General features: G+C 47.2%; 1 protein-coding gene across 1 annotated transcript in view; it reads right to left on the minus strand.

Moving 5' to 3' along the window:
• Window positions 1-4,016, minus strand: part of LOC114626870 (cytochrome P450 1A2) — a 5,539-nt gene extending 1,523 nt beyond the window's left edge. Inside the window, exons 1-5 of the mRNA XM_028774400.1 lie at window positions 3,189-4,016; window positions 2,490-2,607; window positions 1,798-1,887; window positions 1,380-1,503; window positions 543-629 (exon numbers count right to left, since the gene is read on the minus strand). Coding sequence (XP_028630233.1) covers window positions 543-629; window positions 1,380-1,503; window positions 1,798-1,887; window positions 2,490-2,607; window positions 3,189-4,016 — 1,247 coding nt within the window. The remainder of the gene's footprint in view (window positions 1-542; window positions 630-1,379; window positions 1,504-1,797; window positions 1,888-2,489; window positions 2,608-3,188) is intronic.
• Window positions 4,017-17,698: the final 13,682 nt, after the last annotated feature.

The following is a 17,698-nucleotide window of genomic DNA, read 5'->3' on the forward strand; positions in this document are numbered from 1 at the left end:
CCTTCCTCCCTTCCTCCCTTCCTTGTTTCCTCCCTTCCTCCCTTCCTTCCTTCCCTCCCTCTCCCTTTCTTTCTTTCTTTCTTTCTTTCTTTCTTTCTTTCTTTCTTTCTTACTTTTTTTCTTCCTTCCTTCCTCCCTTCCTTCCTTTCTTCCTCCCTTCCTTCCTTCCTTCCATCCTCCCTCCCTCCCTCCTTTTCCCTTCCTCTCCCTCTCCCTCTCCCCTCCTTTCTTTCTTCCTTTCTTTCAACAGATATGGAACCTACACTACCCTAAAACTTACCAAGAAGCCCACACTGGCCTTGAACTCATTGTAATTCTCCTGCCTCAGCCTCTTCAATAGGATGAATTACAGGCATTTGCCACTCACACCACATACCTAGTTAAGTGCTCTGTATATTAAAGTTTGTGAAACGGTCTACATTTTGTCACTTAGAGTAGGCTATCTAGCAATGAGGCCTTCCTTTTATAAACACTTCCTGAAGGGACAGTCAGCCTTCCTATTGCAGAGCCTGCCCCTTTCCCCATGAGGGCTAGGTACTCACTCATCATGGTTGACCTGCCACTGGTTTATGAAGATACAGCACTCCTTGGGAATGTGATAGCCATTCAGTGAGGTGTCCCTTGTTGTGCTGAGGAAAGAAGAGAGTCCTGTCCAGCTCAGGGCTTGGAAAAGTTGAGATGTGATGTGTTCCTTCCTCCACTTACATCCCAGAGTCTGACTACCACAGTCTGCAAACCCAGAAATGGGGATCATGTGAGGGTCAGGGAATATGGGGCAGTCATCTTTCCTTTTCTGGGATCCCGCTCTTCAACATTTTTTTACTGGACTCGCTTTGTGCTCAGATGTGCACTGGGGCAGTCTGAAGATAAGAAACCAGCAGTTGGGGCTCACCCTGAGGACTCTGCAGCCTTTTGTACCAGAAATAACTAGGCTCGGGTGTGAGCCGAGCTAAATGTTCGCTCTTACAATCAGGGAACATGGGCTGAAAGTTCTACAAATCATCGGAGGATGAGTGAGCCAAAAGGAGCTTCTACGTGGGGGAATGCACAAGTCAGGATTGGCGTTGGGCAAGAGTAGAATTTGGGAGCCAGATACGTGGGTAGAAGTCTCAAACAAAGTTGGCAGGTGGCTGGATTACCCTTGTGAGGGACAATGAGGAGGGCCTGACTGGAGAAGAGGTCCCTAGGGAGTAAATACAAGTGGAGGTGAGTGACAGCTAGGGCCACAGGGGACTGGACTGGGTGGGATAGCCCGGAGACTGAGGTCAGGAGCTAAGGACACGATTCAGGACTGAGATGGATCCTGAGTTGGGGCCAGAGCTCGGAAGTTGGGTAGAGGAAAGTATGAAAACCTGGGGGCCACGGAGTGGGGGCCTTACCTGTGGGGGATGGTGAAGGGGACAAAGGACGTGTATCGGTAGATCTCCAGGATGAAGGCCTCCAGATATGGCAGCTGGGGTCTGTCAGAAAGCTGGGGCTGCCGATCTCTGCCAATCACTGTATCTGGAGAGCACAAGCGGACTTCGTGGGATGCTCTGTCTGCTGCACACACTTGGGTCTCTGTTGTACTAGTATCCCTCTGTCCATGCTGGACTGTGTTTACTTATGTTTCTGAGACCCCCAGAATCCAACCAACCAGCCAACCAACCAACCAACCAACCAACAATATATCTGGGCAAGTGAGAGATGTCATATGCCTCGGAGTTACACATAGTGGACACATAAACATGTATTTGTAGGTCAAGTGACCCAGAGCCTCAAGGCTTCTCTGACTTTAGGGTTGGGAACAATACATACCCAGTTCCTCATGTATCTTCCTCTGCACCTTGGGCTCTGTCACAAGTATCAAAAGGCTCCAGGTGATGGCTGTGGTAACTGTTTCAAATCCTGGGCACAGGGAGTGGGGCGAAGGAGAAAAGAAAATGGACAAATGGACAGAAGGAAATGTTTTCTGTTGTTGTTTTTACCAAGCACTAGCATAAGTGGAGCAAACTCTCTCTCTCTCTCTCTCTCTCTCTCTCTCTCTCTCTCTCTCTCTCTCTCCCATCCTGTGTACCCTGAGAAGGCTGAGTCCTCAACAGAATCTTAGAAACTGAGCTTGGTGACTTATATCTAGAATCCCAACACTACGGAGTTAGAGGCAGGAGAATTGTCCTAAGTTTGAAGCCAACCTGGGATATAGAGGTAGACCTAGTCTCAAACCTAACAAGTCAAAACCAACCAAATTGGAAACCAAAACAAATAAAATCCAGTAGACACTTGTTTCTCAGTCAGCAGCTGGGATTATAAGCCTGTGGGTAAACCCAGACCTCCAAAGGAGAGAGACTTAGTAGAGTTACTCTCAGGAGTCAGTGGGTAGCGTGAGGTCATGTGTTGATCCTAGGACAGGTGTCTGTCCTGTGTCACCTGACATGGTGACACATGAACTGATAGGTTGGGTATGGGTGAATAACGGTTGGTGCATGGAGGGGCAGGGATGTGGCTCCTACCAGCTCCAAAGATGTCATTGACAATGTTGACAATCTTCTCCTGAGGGATGAGACCACCATTGTCTCTGCTGTTCTCACTGTGCTTGAACAGGGCACCTGTGATGTCCTGGATACTGTCCTAGGAGGACACAAGTTTAGGGGAACTTTGACACTTCCAGGGCCAAATGCCCAACCTTGGCCATCCCATTTGATATACCCCCGGGGCCTGGGAACTGCTTTGGCCTCCAGGCCCTGGGCCGGAGCTCAGATTTTTTGAACTAACATCAGCCCTAAGTAGAGCACAGTTGTTTCATGTGTCCCTGACCCTTCTTTCCCATAATCCCAGGGCTCAGGTTTCAGAGGAGGAAGAGGTAGGATGAACACAGGGAAGAAAAGTAACATGAAGCCGGAGCTTATTTAGCCTTTGTTGAGGCTCATTTTCCTGCAGAACAATAAATCTTTAAGTTAGTGACCCTCCCACCCCCATATTACAAAGTTCCGCCAGGGCTCCATTCACATGCCTTTGCTTTCTGGGGCTTGGAACAGTCCCCAGACTCAAGCTGTAAGGAAGAAGGAAAGGCTTCAGGTCATACAGCTGTTAAGTAGCCCAGAACTTTCCAAGGTCTAGGCAGGACATGGCAGTCTGAGTATCTGGGAGTAGGATTCCAGGGGGCATTCTCTGACGGTGGTGCCGGGGTACAGCCTGTCTCCCAGTCTTACCTTGTTGAAATCTTGATAGTGCTGCTGGACTGTTTTCTGCAGAAACAGCACAAAGTTATCATTGAAGTTTTTAAACTTCTTGAGGGCTGGGTTGGGCAGGTAGCGCAGGATCGGGAAGAAATCCACAGCATTCCCCGAGGTGACGTTCTCCACGAAGTCGCTGCTGTTCCTCACGATGTTCAGCATCTCCTCACTCTTCTGGGGGAAGTTCTTCCCAAAGCACATGGCTCCAATGACGTTCGCTACCGATCCCACCACCTGGTTGACGGGCTCGAAGTGGCCAACCTCTGCCATCTGCTTCTGGAGCTTGCTGACTAAATTGTTAGCCTCCTTGCTCACGTGCTCCTCCAAGTAGCAAGAGGATGCCGACGTCGGGTCTGAGGCTATGGAGAAGCTCTTCAGCGCATCCTGGGCCAGGCGCCGGCGCGCAGCCCACACTGGTCCAGAGTCTGGGTTGAAAGTCATGCTCTTCCCGTTAGTGATAAGAGTGAAGCTGTAGAGGTCTGGTCGGCCCTTGAAGTCATCTCCCTGCCTTACCAGGGCCTGCTTGATGGTGTTCAGGCCGCTCAGCACCACCACAGGAGTGGAGCCAATTCGGATCTGCAGCACGTCCCCATACTGCTGACTCAATTTTGTCAGTGACAAGTGTGGGTTCTTCCCCAGGGTCAGTATGTGCCCAATGAAGGGCAAGCCCCAGGGTCCGGGTGGACTCTTCAGACCTTTGGGAACCCGGGTCCTTGTGGCTCTGACCATCCAGAACACTAAACAGAAGATGACAGTGGCCAGTAGCAGCTCTGGGGCTAAGGAGATGTACTGGAAGAACGCCATCTGTACCACTACAGGGGAAATGGAAAGGGAGAGTGGTTGAGGATGGATTCTGAGCCTTCTCTTTATTCCTTAGCTCACTCGTTCAGTAGGTGCCGACATACATTCTATGTTTGACTTTCAGTCACACATCAGAAAAGTGAACATACCTGTCACGTGTCTTGTTCTTTCAGGGATTTGCCTTGACCCCATCACAAAAGCCAAGGGCTGGGAAGGAGCCTTGCTTGCATTTACAACTGTAGTGTCTGGATTTCCACCCCAGGCTGTTCTGTCTACCTCTCTCATTTCCAATTCTGAGACTGGCATGGATGCAAGTGACCACTCCAAAACAATGATGCTAAAGGCATTATTGGGGCTCCTCAAAAGCCCCAATAACAGAGTGTTTGCTGCACTTTCTGCCAGAGGGTCCAACACATTGTTGCTACCCTCTACATACTCAAATAACAGAAGTTGCCCCCTTGCCCAATTGATAGAAGGCCACTGTCCTTGGGATGATATCCATGACCTGTGCCACCCTCCTTTCCCAGTAACACTCTATACATACCCAGCAGAGGTAGCTCCTCCAAAAACAAGTCTTCATTTACCTCTATGCTTAAACCGAAGGAGGCTACAGCCAGGTCTGGGGCTGCCCAATGCCAGGTGGATATTCTCTCCCTACTTCTTTACTCCAGGCAACTGTCCTTAGAAACAGCCTGGCTGAAACTGTTTAATTAAAAATGATGGGCTAGTGAGATGGCTCCGTGGTTAAAGCACTTGCTGGCAAGCATGATGACCTGATTTTGATCTCTGGAATCCACATGGTAGAAAGAAAGAACTGACTCCTGAAAGTTTTCTCTTAGCTCTACACATAAGCTGTGGTGTTCTAACAGACAGACAGACAGACAGACAGAGATACACACATATACATATAAACACACATACACACACACACACACATACACACACACACACACAGCAGGGAGGTTTTTAAAAAGAGAAGCTAAGGTGGGTCCCCATTCCTTCATCTCTAATAGCATTTAGGAAATAGAAACAGATCGCATGATCTGAAAAGACACACAGACATACTTACCTAAAGGGCAGGGGCTGGAGACTGGCAGAGGTGTGGGAGTCAGTCTAAGACTGGGTTCCAATGAGGGGCCTTTTATAACACCACCCCCTCTGGACTGGCCTAGCGGCTCAGGTCACTCGATATCACAGCTGGATACTGCACAAAGCTTAAAGGATCAATTCTTGGCTTCAATTCAGGAGCCCTCAGCTCTACCTTCCACTTGGGGCTCAGGAATAGCTCTTTGGGTTCTGGGTCCATGGAAATAAAAATCCATGGAGATTTAAAAAAAACATGACATTTGGAGGTCAGGGTATATTTCTTTGAAAGAATACACTTCTTTCAAAGACAGGGCAGAGTTTGGGGTGTAAAACTTAGGCCGATGGACAAATATAACCTCTTTTCCACCCATGAGAAAGGGACGTGCCTAGCCCCCAGGCCAACCAGGGGCAGCTCATGCTCCCCACGGAGGCAGATAGGGAGGAACATAATTCTAGTGACGTGTCTTAATGTAACAATCTACCTGACAAAAGCAAGGGACGGAAGGAAGGAGTGGAGGCTTATTTTGGTTCACACTTTGGGAGTACAGTCCATCGTGGCAGAGGAGTTGCAACAGCAGGAGTGTGAGGTGGCTGGTCACATGGCACCTGCAGTCAGGAAGGAGAGAGAGAGAGAGAGAGAGAGAGAGAGAGAGAGAGAGAACTGCTGACACTAGAGTCTTTGTTGTTGTTGTTAACCAGGGACTGCAGCAGCCTAGGGATGGTATAGCCCACTCTCAGGAAGGGCTTTCCCTCCTCAGTTAACCTTTCAGGGAAAGTATGCTCCGAGGACCATCTTCTAGGTGATTCTAAATCCCATCAAGATGACACTGGTTAGTAACCATCACATGTATGGTCTAGCTCCCTCATCACACCCCACACCAGTGTGTGTGTGTGTTGTGTATTTTTGTATTCTAGAGGGAGGCTCTCTCGACACCCTCCCTCCTGTGGAAGATGGTAAGGAATTAAAAGCCAATAAAGACAATTCATGGGGGCTGGAGAGAGAGGTTAAGAGCACTGGCTGCTCTTCCAGAGGGTTCAATTCCCAGCACCCACATGCCAGCTCACAACTGTCTGTAATTCCCATTCCAGGGGATCTGAAACCCTCACACAGACATGTGTGAAGTCAAAATACCAATGTACATAAAATAAATGTAAAGAAATTTTTTTTTTTTTAAAAATTTCATAGCATGGATTGTTCCTTATGACAACTGGCTTGGACTCTTCTGATCAATACTATTGGAGGGAAAAAAATCCAAATAAACTAGACAAGTTCCAGAACTAAGAAACAAAAGAATTAAAAGTAAATGCAGGGCTGGGTATGGTGGCACACATCTCTAAGCCCAGCATTTGGGAGGCAAAGGCAGCTGGATTTCTGAGTTCAAGGCCAGCATAGCCTACTAGTAAATTCCAGGCCAGCCAGGGTACATCGTAAGACCCTTAAGAAAAAACCAAATGCATATGAACTTGGTTGGATTCTATTTTAACAAAAAGAAAAATTTAAAGCTATAGAAGGCATTTTGGGGTGCTCAAGGACATGGATGCGGACATGGAGATTAAATGACATTCTCAAATGGACACCAATTTTCTCAGATCTGACATACAGTCATACTTACTGTAACGGCCGTTTCTTTTGTAACGGCCGTCGGGTTCTGCTACTTTGTAAAGGCCAGCCGGTTCTGCTGCTCCGGTCGGCAGGTCAGGGTCTAGCAAGAGAGAGAGAGTGGGGACGGAGGAAGGGGAAAAAAGGGGCGAGAGACGCAAAAGATAGATACAAGACAGAGTCCGGTGGCGTCTCTTCAAGTCTCTTCTTTATTCTCCTCTCTTCTTACTATATTCTCACTCCTTCAGTCTCCTGACACCTCTCACTTTCTCACTCCTTCCTCTACTTCCTACTACCTCCTACTACTTACTACCTCCTACTTTCTACCTCTTCAATAGAAAGGAAATCCGGGTATTTATACCCTTTACCACGTGACTTGCCCTCGTGGACAATCTCAACTGAAGCCACTACGTCACGTGCCTTGTAGCCATGGATACCAGGAGCACCTGGCAGCTGGGGGCACTAAACAGTGTAACAAGATGTTTATCAGAGTGCGCTCAGCTATTGCAGGCTGTTGAAACAAGTCTCTTGTCAGGGTATATGGCTCAAGATGGCTGTAAAGATGATAGCCACTTTCGGCTAAGAGTCGGCTCCCAACACTTACATGATATCTTAGTTACTGTTCTAGTTCTGGAAAGAGACACCATGACCAAGGCAACTCTTATAAGTTGTGAGTTGGCTTACAGTTCTAGAGAGTTAGTCCGTTGTCATCATGGCAGAAAGCAGACAGGCATGGTGCTGGAGCAGTAGCTGAGAGTTTTACATCCTGATCTGCAGGCAGCGGGCAGAGAGAGATCAAGATTAGGCCTGGTATGGGGTTTTGAAACCCCAAAGCCCACCCCTCCAGTGACACACATCCTCCAACAAGGCCACATCTCCTAACTTTTCCCAAACAGTTCCACAAATAGGGGAGCAAACATTCAAATGTATGAGCTAGGGGGCCATTCTCAGTTAAACCACATGTAGGAAGATATTCTTGTTCTTAGGAGGTCAATGCTGTATGCTTTAGGGGTGAAGTTTCATGATGCCAGCAACCTTCTTTCAAATGGTTCTGTTTAAAACAAACAAACAAACAAACAGCCCTACATTTTGGGACTGCTGAGAAGGCTCAGTGAGTAAGGGCTTGCCACCAAGCCTGATGACCTGAGTCAGATCCCCAGGACCCACGTGGTGGAGTTGTCCTCTGATCTCCACATGTGTGCCTTGACACATTTATGTCTTAACAAATGTGTCCTCTCTTGACCCACCTGTCTGTTTTTCTGTCCTGGCTTCTCAAACACAATAGATAAATACAATTTTAAAGCATATATATATATATATATATATATATATATATATATATATACACATATACATATACATGTGTATGTGTATATGCCAGGTAGTGTCAGTGATTGTGGTGGTGGCAGCAGCCAGGTGATAGGAACTCAGTTCATGATGCACAAGTAGATTTCTGTGAGTTCAAGGCCAGCCTGGTCTACAGATCAGGTTCCAGGATTACAGAGAGAAACTCTGTACACACACACACACACACACACACACACGCACTAAGCTTCGGGATTAACTTCTGCAAGTGTTAAGGACGAAAACTCCAACAGAGTCACAAAGCTGTTTTGAAGACAGCTGGGAAGGAAGGAACACAGTTTCCTGTCTGAGTCTTTACTGGGTTCAGCTCACTCAATTAAAAAGGGTCAACCTGAAAATCAGGCTAAGTTTTATACAAACTCATTTTCTTCTTTCTTCTTGACTAAATCTTATGGCTTATTCTATTTAGATGCCTCTCCTCCATTTTTTTGATGAGACAGAATCTGTCTATGTATTCTTGGCTGTTCTCAATTCACGATGTAGACCAGGCTGGCCTCCAATTCATAGAGATCTGCTGTCTCTGCCTTCAGAGTGCTGGGATTAAATATGTGTGTGTGCCACTATATATCCCTACAGCTACAGATGTGCTTTAAAAAAAACATTTAAATGTACGTGTCACTTCATACACCCAGGTGTGCTTTGAAAAAAAAAAAAGGATAATAAACCAAACAACCCACCTGGTGCCACATGACCAGGCCAGAGCATGAGCCCAAGATGACTACCAGTCTGGTGCCTTGAAAACCCAGGCAGGCTGACCACACCCAAGACAATCTCCATCTGGTGGTACTTGGCCTGGGCAGGGTATAGCACTCCTGAGCCAATTCCTGAGGCACCCAGTTACCCAGAGGCCCCGGGGCACCACTAAGAGGAGCAAGTGAGAGATGGGGAGACGGAAGAGAAAGAGAAGCAGAAGGATGTGAGCACAATGAAGGGAGGCAGAACTAGAGACTTAAGGATTAGTGAGGAGCAGCCAGATGTGATGCCACCAAAGCCATGGTGACATCCTGGCCTATGCTACCACAGAGGGCTGTGTCTGGGCCAGTGGCCCTGCAGCGGCAAGATCTGTTACCACCCAAAGCCAGATGGATGTCCCTGGCCTGGACTGCCAGCAGTGGCCATGTTGATGCCTGAGGGCTGTGCAGAACTGGCCTGATCCCGTGCCTAGGTATTGTGGGAAAGCTGGCCTGGAGGGTGTGAGCAGGAGAAGGGTCCCTGCCCCTCATCAGATGCAGTATTCGTAAGAGCAGCCCCTGGACTCAGGAAGCACAGTAGAGCTGTCTCTGGTTTTGGGAGCCAGCCCCAAGTGTGTGAACACAGGAGATCCAGCCCTGTGACTCATCGGTCATGCAGTGGTATGGATGAGAGAGAGAGAGAGATGCCTTCCTTTGCCCCTTGTTCCTCACCACCTATGACAGGTGGGAGAGCTGGCTCTGTTTCTTGCTGGCTGCAGCATTGGATGAGCTAGCCAGGGCAGTGTTGGAGAGCTCGCTCCAGTGGTGTGGGTACAGGAGAGCTGCCGGACTGACACCAGGGATACTTCCCAGGCCCAGATCCAGGACTTTGAGTTGGTCTACTCCAACATCTACCCCATCTATGAACTGCTGGAGCACGTGAAGGGGTTGTTCCTACAGATCCAAAACTACAGGAACTCCATGACACAGGGCAACAACAGGATATCTGAGAGGAGTCTCAGTGAGGATCCAGTACTGAGAGTGTAGCAGAAGCCAGAGGCCTCGAACCACCCCAATGACTCACTACAACTTCCACAGCAAGATTTTTTTCTTTTGTGAGGAAGGTGGAAGGGCATAGGGAGGGTATGAGGGAACGAGGAAATGAGTGGGGTTGGGGTGTATGATGTGTATGAAATTCATAAAGAATCAATAAAAAGTTAAACAAACAAAATTATTTTTATTTTATTATACGAATGTGTGAGTGTTTTGCCTTCATGTATGTTTGTGGAGCACATGGGTGCAGTACCCATGCGGGCCAGTAGGGGGTATCAAATTCTCTTGGGACTGGAATTATAGATGGCAACGAACCACCATGTGGGTTGAGGTGGGGAGCTAGGACCCTCTGTAAGAGCAGCCAAAGCTCTTAACCACTGAGCCATCTATCTGTCCAGCTCCTAGATGTCAGTAATTTTTATTTAATGTTCTTATTTGTTTCAGGATATCCTATGGGATAACAGGTGATATTCAGACGTCTAAACTCTTGGCTCTAACAGGGTTCTCAGGTTTTGATGATTTTGATAATTCTCAGGAGTCTGGGCCAAGGGTTTGCAGTACATCTCTCTGCTAGAATTGGTCTTGGATTTTCTTTTGGCAAGCCTGAGATTGGGGGTTGCTGGTAAAAGGATCTCAAAGGGAAGACGATTCTAACATGACCAAGCACCGTCTTTGTGACTTTGACGGGTTGACTGAACAGAGCCTGGCAAATCTAAGAAGCGATTTCATCCATTTTAAGTCACCTCCCCTCTCTTTCCATTCTGCATCCTTTGAAAGAAGTCACTGAGCACAGGCTACACCCAGGAAGTGGGGAGCAGCTACATAAATATTTGGACACTTATCTATGACCGATAGCTTTTGTTTTTCAAAAGTAAACTACAAGAGGGCAGGGATCTAGCTCAGTTAGTAGAAGACTTACCCACCATGCACTGGGACCTGGTTTGATCCTTAGCATTTTGTCAGTGGATGCATGCGGGTAAGCCCAGCACTTGGGAGGGGCAGCCAGGAAGATTACAAGTTCAAGACCATTCCCGGATACATAGAGAATTTGAGGCCAGCCTGGGCTACATGAGAGTATATCTCAAAAACAAAATCCTACAATAAAGAAAAGTGCACATGTCATATCTAGCTCAGTAACTTGTTTTGTTTCGCTTTGAGACAGTCTCACTAAATATAGTGTAGTATCCATGCATAACTCCAGGATTTTGAATATGACTGGGGAAACCAGGGAATGAAGAAAAGACAGACAGACAATCAATACAGAATGAGAGAGAGAGAGAGAGAGAGAGAGAGAGAGAGAGAGAGAGAGAGAGAAGAGGGAGGGAGAGAAGGAAGGAGAAAGAGAGCGGGCAAGGGTTAAGGGAGGGAGGGAGGGAGGGAGGGAGAGAGAGAGAGGGAAGGAAGGAGCAACAGAGCAAGCACAAGAGAGCTGGGCTTTCAAATGGAGAAACTGGAGCACCGTAGAAGTTCAGTGTGTTTATTATATAGAATTGAATGAGCTGGGCGGTGGTGGCGCATGCCTTTAATCCCAGCACTTGGGAGGTAGAGGCAGGCGGATTTCTGAGTTCGAGGCCAGCCTGGTCTACAAAGTGAATTCTAGGACAACCCGGGCTATAAAGAGAAACCCTGTCTCGAAAAACCAAAAACAAAACAAAAAAAGAAAAAAGAATTGAATGGAGAGGTGGGATTTTGCAATAGCTGGACAAGGAGGTGGGGTTATCATGTACAGATAAACAAGGAAGGGAAGTTATCAATGGTTCACAGCTGGATCAAGGAGACAGGTTTAGCTAATCTCAGTAGTAGTCGTTTCTACACGGGAGGAGTCTTCTTATTGTAAATATCTAGGGGGAGAAAGCTACGGTGGACAATTTCTACACACACCATTAACATCTACACACAGAGGCTCTGCCTCTGAGGCTCAGGGGAGAAGGCTTTTCCGTGTACTCCGTGGGTCTGACGCTCCGGGGTGCTCGGCATGGCTGCACCGTGCCAATAGCACGTATACAGTCAGGACTTTACTCACTCAGGGCTTTGCTCTCTGTAATCTAGTCCAGGCTAGCCTAGAGTTCAAGAGCCTCCTACCTGGGGTTCATGAACACTGGAATTATAGGCACATAGCTCTAACGCCTGGCTTCAGTGCATCTTTACACATCTGACAGATGATTCTGATTTGGTAACTTCTAGGTCAGAAGGTAGAATGTCACGAGACCCCAGAGTCCCCTGCACGTCACACCTCCCTCCCCAGAGTAATTACAGTGCTGACTTCTAATTGTATGGTTTAACTTGGCCTGGTTTTTGAAAAATATATTCCTTTATTATTTATGTTATGCTATAGGCACTTGCTGGCACAATTGTTTGTGCACCACACTGCATTCAGGAGCGCTCTGAGTCCATATCCTCTGGAACTGGAGTTGTAGGTCCCTGACATTCATGTGGGTCCTAGGAACTGAACTTGGGTCCTCTGCACGAGCAGTAAACACTCTAACTGCTGAGACATCTCTCTAGCCACAACTTTTGTTTTTTAAGATTTATTTATTTATTTTATGTATGTGAGTTCACTGTGCTTGTCTTCAGACACATCAGAAGAGGGTGGCATTGTATCCCTTTACAGATGGTTGTGAGCCACCATGGGGTTGCTGGGAATTGAACTCAGGACCTCTGGAAGAGCAGTCAGTGCTCTTAACTGCTGAGCCATCTCTTCAGCCCCTAGCTCCAACTTTTACATATTAATTTTATTTTGTTTTTGAGACAGAGTCTCACTGCATATCTCTGGCTGGCCCAGAAGTTGCCATATAGACCAGGTTGGCCTTAATGAACAGATCTGTCTGCTTCTTTCTCCTAAGTGCGGGGATTAAAGATGTATGCCACTATACCTGGCCTCACCATGTTGAGACAGGGTCTCTCTACATAGTCCTGGGTATCCTGAACTCACTATGTAGTCTAGGCTAGCCTGGAACTCACAGAGATTCAACTACCTCTATTTCTCAAGCGCTGAGATTAAAGGTGTGACCCATCACATCCAGCCACCTTTATGAATTTAAAAAAAATTTATTTCAAATATTTAAAATTTGTATTTTATGTGTGTCTTAATCAGGGTTTAATTGCTGTGATGAAACACCATGACTGAAAATCAAGTTTGATAGGAAAGGGTTTATTTGGCTTACACTTCCAGATCTCAATCCATCACTGGAGGAAGTCAGGACAGGAACTCAAGCAGGGCTGGAACCTGGAGGCAGGAGCTAATGCAGATGCCATGGAGGGTGCTGCTTACTGACTTGCTCCCCTGGCTTGATCAGCCTGCTTTCTTACAGAGCCCAGGACCACCAGCCCAGGGATGACACCACCTACACTGGGCTATGTCCTCCCCCTTGATCACACTGAGAATATTTCCTACAGCTGGATCTCACGGAGGCGTTTCCTCAATTGAGGCACCTTTCTCTTTAATGACCCACAAACCCAGCCAGTGCAATGTGTGAGTATTTTGCAGGCATATGTCTGGAGACTAGAAAGGCTGTTAGAGCCTCTAAGACTGGAATTACTGCTGATTTAGAGCCTTTATGTAGGTGCTGGGTATCGAACCTGGGTCCTCTGGGAGAATAACCAGTACTCTTAGCCACTGAGCAATCCTTCAGACCTTTAGATTTTATTTTATGTGTATGGATGTTTTGTTTGCATGTATGTATGCGTACCACATGTCTACCTGGTGTGCATGGATGCCTGCAGAGGCCATCAGATCCACTGGAACTGGAGCTAAAGATGGTTGTGAGCTGCCATGTGGGTGCTGGGAATTAACGCTGACTCTTCCAGCCACGGAATAGTTGTTTCTTGGGTTTAGTTTGGTTTTTGTTATTATTATTGTTGCTGGAGAAAACGTCTCACCACAGTGACTCCATACAGTCCTGGCTGTCATCCAAGCCAAGGAGATCTGCCTGTCTCTACCTTCTGAGTGCTGGGACTAAAGGTGTACACCTGGCCCTACCTTTATTTTCTGAGGGAGTCTCTCAGTGAACCTGAAAGTCAGTGGTTTGGCTGCACTGGGTGGCAGTGAGCTTCAAGGATCCATCTGTCTCCTCCCCCTCAGTGTTTGAGTTACAGGTGTATATGCCACTGTTCCCAGCCTTTAAAATGTGTTTCTAAACTTTATTTAAAAGTGTCTCTGTGTGTATGGTGTGAGTTTTCATGTGTATGAATGTGGGCATGCCTTTGCCACAGGTCAGAGTCCAACTCAGGTTTCAGTTCTCGGTCTCCATCTTTTATGAGACAGGGTCTGTTGTTATTCACCGCTGCTCATGACTGGACTTCTGACCCTTGAGGTTCCAGGATGTTTCTAACTGCAATACTCATCTTGTAGTAGAATTAGAAATTCTACTACAAGTAGTAGAATTACTGTGTCAGGAATTAGACACCTGCTGCAGAGTCTAGCTTTATGTGGGTTTCTGGGATCTGAACTTAGGTCTCTATGCCTGTGTGGCAGTCACTTTACCCACTGAGCCATCTCCCCAGACCACACTTGGCTCTTTGCATTGGTTCAAGGGATCTGAATTCAGAATTAAGTGGCTGCATCCAACACTATGCTGAGCACCACAAAGCAAGAGACAGGGAATACTTCCACAGTCTTTCTCTGTATGCTGAACTCCACCCTGCCTTTCTGACCCTACTCCTGCTCCTTGTTTTATACCCTGCTCAGTTATCACCAAACTAGCCAGGACCCTCTGAATTTTTAGTCCGGCTCATCACCTGCCTTCCTTCAGGACTGTGAGTAACTTGGAGTTTGCTGTGATTTGAGATATCTGAGTGTTCTCCAAAGATCCATATGTTTGAGGTTTGATTCCCTGATTTGATTCCCTATTAGAAAGGGGTGAAGCCTTGTTGGAGGCTTGGGACCACCAAAGGACCACCTTTGAAGGGGATTGTGAGACCCTAGATGTTCAATCTTTTTTCTTTTCATCTCCTAGCTTTAGGATGAGCAATTCTGCTCTGCCGTGCTCTCCTCTCCACAGGTCCAAAACAACAGGGCCTGCTGATTTTGGATTTAAATTTCGAAAGTCTTTCCTTCTCCAGGCTGATAAACCCAAGCATTTGTTGAAAGAATGGAAAGTTAGCCAGCAAAGAAGTTGACACAGCCTCAACTTTTCTCTATACCTATGGTCTCTCTAATACTGGGACCAGGACACAGCACACACTCAGAAAAAGGTTTGATAAATTAATTATCACTCACAAGCAAGTATATGAACCTGCACAAGAGCTTGCTGAAGGCTCTTCTTAGGGAATGTCCTGCTTTGGTCTTACAGATGAATAAGAATAGTTAGTGTTCCCTGAGCATCTTCTATGCCCAGGATCTCCTACCAGTTAACACAGGACATCTCTGCTTCAACTGCTATCACTATCTGAGCCTCGTTTCTCACTTGACTCAGTGGAGACCTGGAGATGGTGACCTTAGCCAGATACAGGGCGTGAGCAGAGGAGAAGGCAAATCAGAAAGTTAATGTGAGTGAAGAACTAGAGGAATTCACTTTCCAAAGAAGGTAGGTAAGGTAGGATTGAGGCTGTGCAGTGGAAAGGTAGTACTGGTTGGATCACTCAAGATTTTTATTTAGGGCTGTGGCTATAGCTCACTTGGTAGAGAGTTTGCCTGGCAGGCGTGAAGGTTCTGTCTCCAGCATTACATAAAACCAGACAGAAGCCTGTTACCCCAACACTTGGGAGATGGAGGCAGGAGAATCCACAGTTCAAGGCCATCTTTGGTTACATAGGGGAGTCTCAGACCATCCTAAGTCACATGACATCTTGGGAATTAAACTCAGATTGTCAGGCTATATCCTCCCTGCCCGCCAAAAGAGTTTTCTATTTTTGCTCTCTGTTTGGTACAGCTGTAAAATGCGCTAGCAGGGCTGCCATGTTGAGCATTTTCTTCTCCTGAATATCAAGTGTGCTCGAGATTCATGACTCTCCGATGAGTGCTCCATGCTACCGCCGAAGTGAGCTTTGTAAAGCTGCATGCTAGATTCCCCTCGGAGCTGCTTATTAACTTCATAAGGCATTTAAAACAAGTTTCCTCAACTCAGCCTGTGAGCCTGTCTTCCCACACCATCTTCCACTTAGTGTAAGTTTCCCACCAGCCAGAGGAGACATCCGAGGATTCTTGCAGCTGCTGCCTCTGCATTGTCATGCGTTGTGCCCACTACTCAGAATACACAACCCCTCCTCTCAACCACTCCTCCGACCTCAAGAAAATCCATTATTTTCCATTAAAGATGCTTGTTTATACCTCTCCATTATGAAGCACTGGAGACACGGTACCTCTATTCCTTCAGTCAACCAACTCCCCCAACATGTAACTCCAAGCCACCTCCTCCAGGGGTTATTCTTCTTTGAATATGTTTCTTCCTCCTCCTCCTCCTCCTTTTCTTCCTCCTCTCCTCCTCTTTCTCCCCTCTTCCTCCTCTTCATCTTCCTCCTCTTCCTCTTCCTCCTTTTCCTCTTCTTCCTCCTCCCCTTCTCCTCCTCTTTTTCATGGAACCAAAATCATAGTGTCTTAGTGATTTGACTTCTTCTCCCTCTTTTTCTTTTCTTTTTCCTTTTTTTCCCAAAGATTTATTTATTTTATGTATATGAGCTGTCTTCAGACACACCAGAAGAGGGCATCCACTACAGAGATGGCTGTGAGCCACCATGTGGTTGCTGGGAATTGAACTCAGGACCTCTGGAAGAGCAGTCAGAAACCACTGAGCCCCCTTCTCCCTCTTTAAAATACAATGTCTTCCACCATGTCAGCAATATCTTTCCCAAGTTCCTCACATTTATTCTAAGCTCCCCAGAGTCCCTACATCATCTGCCTCAGCCTCCTTGGCATTCCGTAACATCTCTGGGCTCTCCTCTGGCTTTCTTTGGGGTATGGCTCTTGTCTTCCCTGTGGTGAAAGACATTTTTTTTTTTTTTTTTGGTAGGGCACTGCTTGTTTCCTGGCTTCCACTACCTAGCCCTCAGCAGTGCTGATCCAAAGCCCTGGGCTGTTGAGTCTGCCAGGTTGACCAGCAAGCTCTCTGCCTCTCTCCAGTCCAGAGCCCTCTCCCCTTCCAATGTGCTCCTGGTATCAGTTACTGGGGAAGCCAAAGAGCTTCTCACACATAGGCTTATAAACTTTGGCCTCAGTTGAGTGTTTAGCCCTGTGCCAAGGTCTCCAAACTTTCTGCCTATCAATTAGTGAGGGATTAGTGAGGTCCATTCCTTCCATTGTGACCCTTAGCCCAGACAAGTCTTGGTGATAGTGAGTCCATAACCCTGGTGCACAGGGGCTGGGGGCTGGGAGCCTTTGCTTAGAGCCTGAACTTATTGCCTAGGGCTTCCCATAGCAGGGAGAGCCATTGCCTGGAAGCAAGAGGTCATGATCTTAGGCTCAGATTCAGTCTGCCAGAGGTCACAGGGCATTTTCTTTCTGGGATCAATCTCTCCAGCAGAGAAGAAAGAGAGGAACTGGTTTTATTAGCTAATAAAGTCTTTGGTAAAGAACACGAGCAAAACAGTAGGGCTTCCTGCATTCCTGGCTGCAAGCCTCCAAGCTGGGCTTTCCGTGAAAAACAGATTTCCTTGACTTTCCGGAGCTAAGGCATTGGTAGGGACCGTGGAACTAGGAGGAAGAGCAGCTCTAGGGCAGGCTGGGGGATCTGTAAGTTTCTTGCTTCCACTGCCTGGCCAGGGGTGATTTCTACGCAAGCTCTTTCACTTCTCTGGTTCTTGCTCCAATGTGGGTACTATGAAGCTTCTTGAGCTGAGTCCAGAGATGCAGTGAGTGGAATGGAGGACTGTAAAGATGAAGGCTCACCTGTGTGGCCTGCTTGTTCTGGTGCCCAGTTTATTTCCCTCTTCTCTCTCTCTCTCTCTCTCTCTCTCTCTCTCTCTCTCTCTCTCTC

This window comes from Grammomys surdaster, unplaced genomic scaffold, assembly GCF_004785775.1.
Source record: "Grammomys surdaster isolate TR1022 unplaced genomic scaffold, NIH_TR_1.0 241, whole genome shotgun sequence".
Lineage (NCBI taxonomy): Eukaryota > Metazoa > Chordata > Mammalia > Rodentia > Muridae > Grammomys > Grammomys surdaster.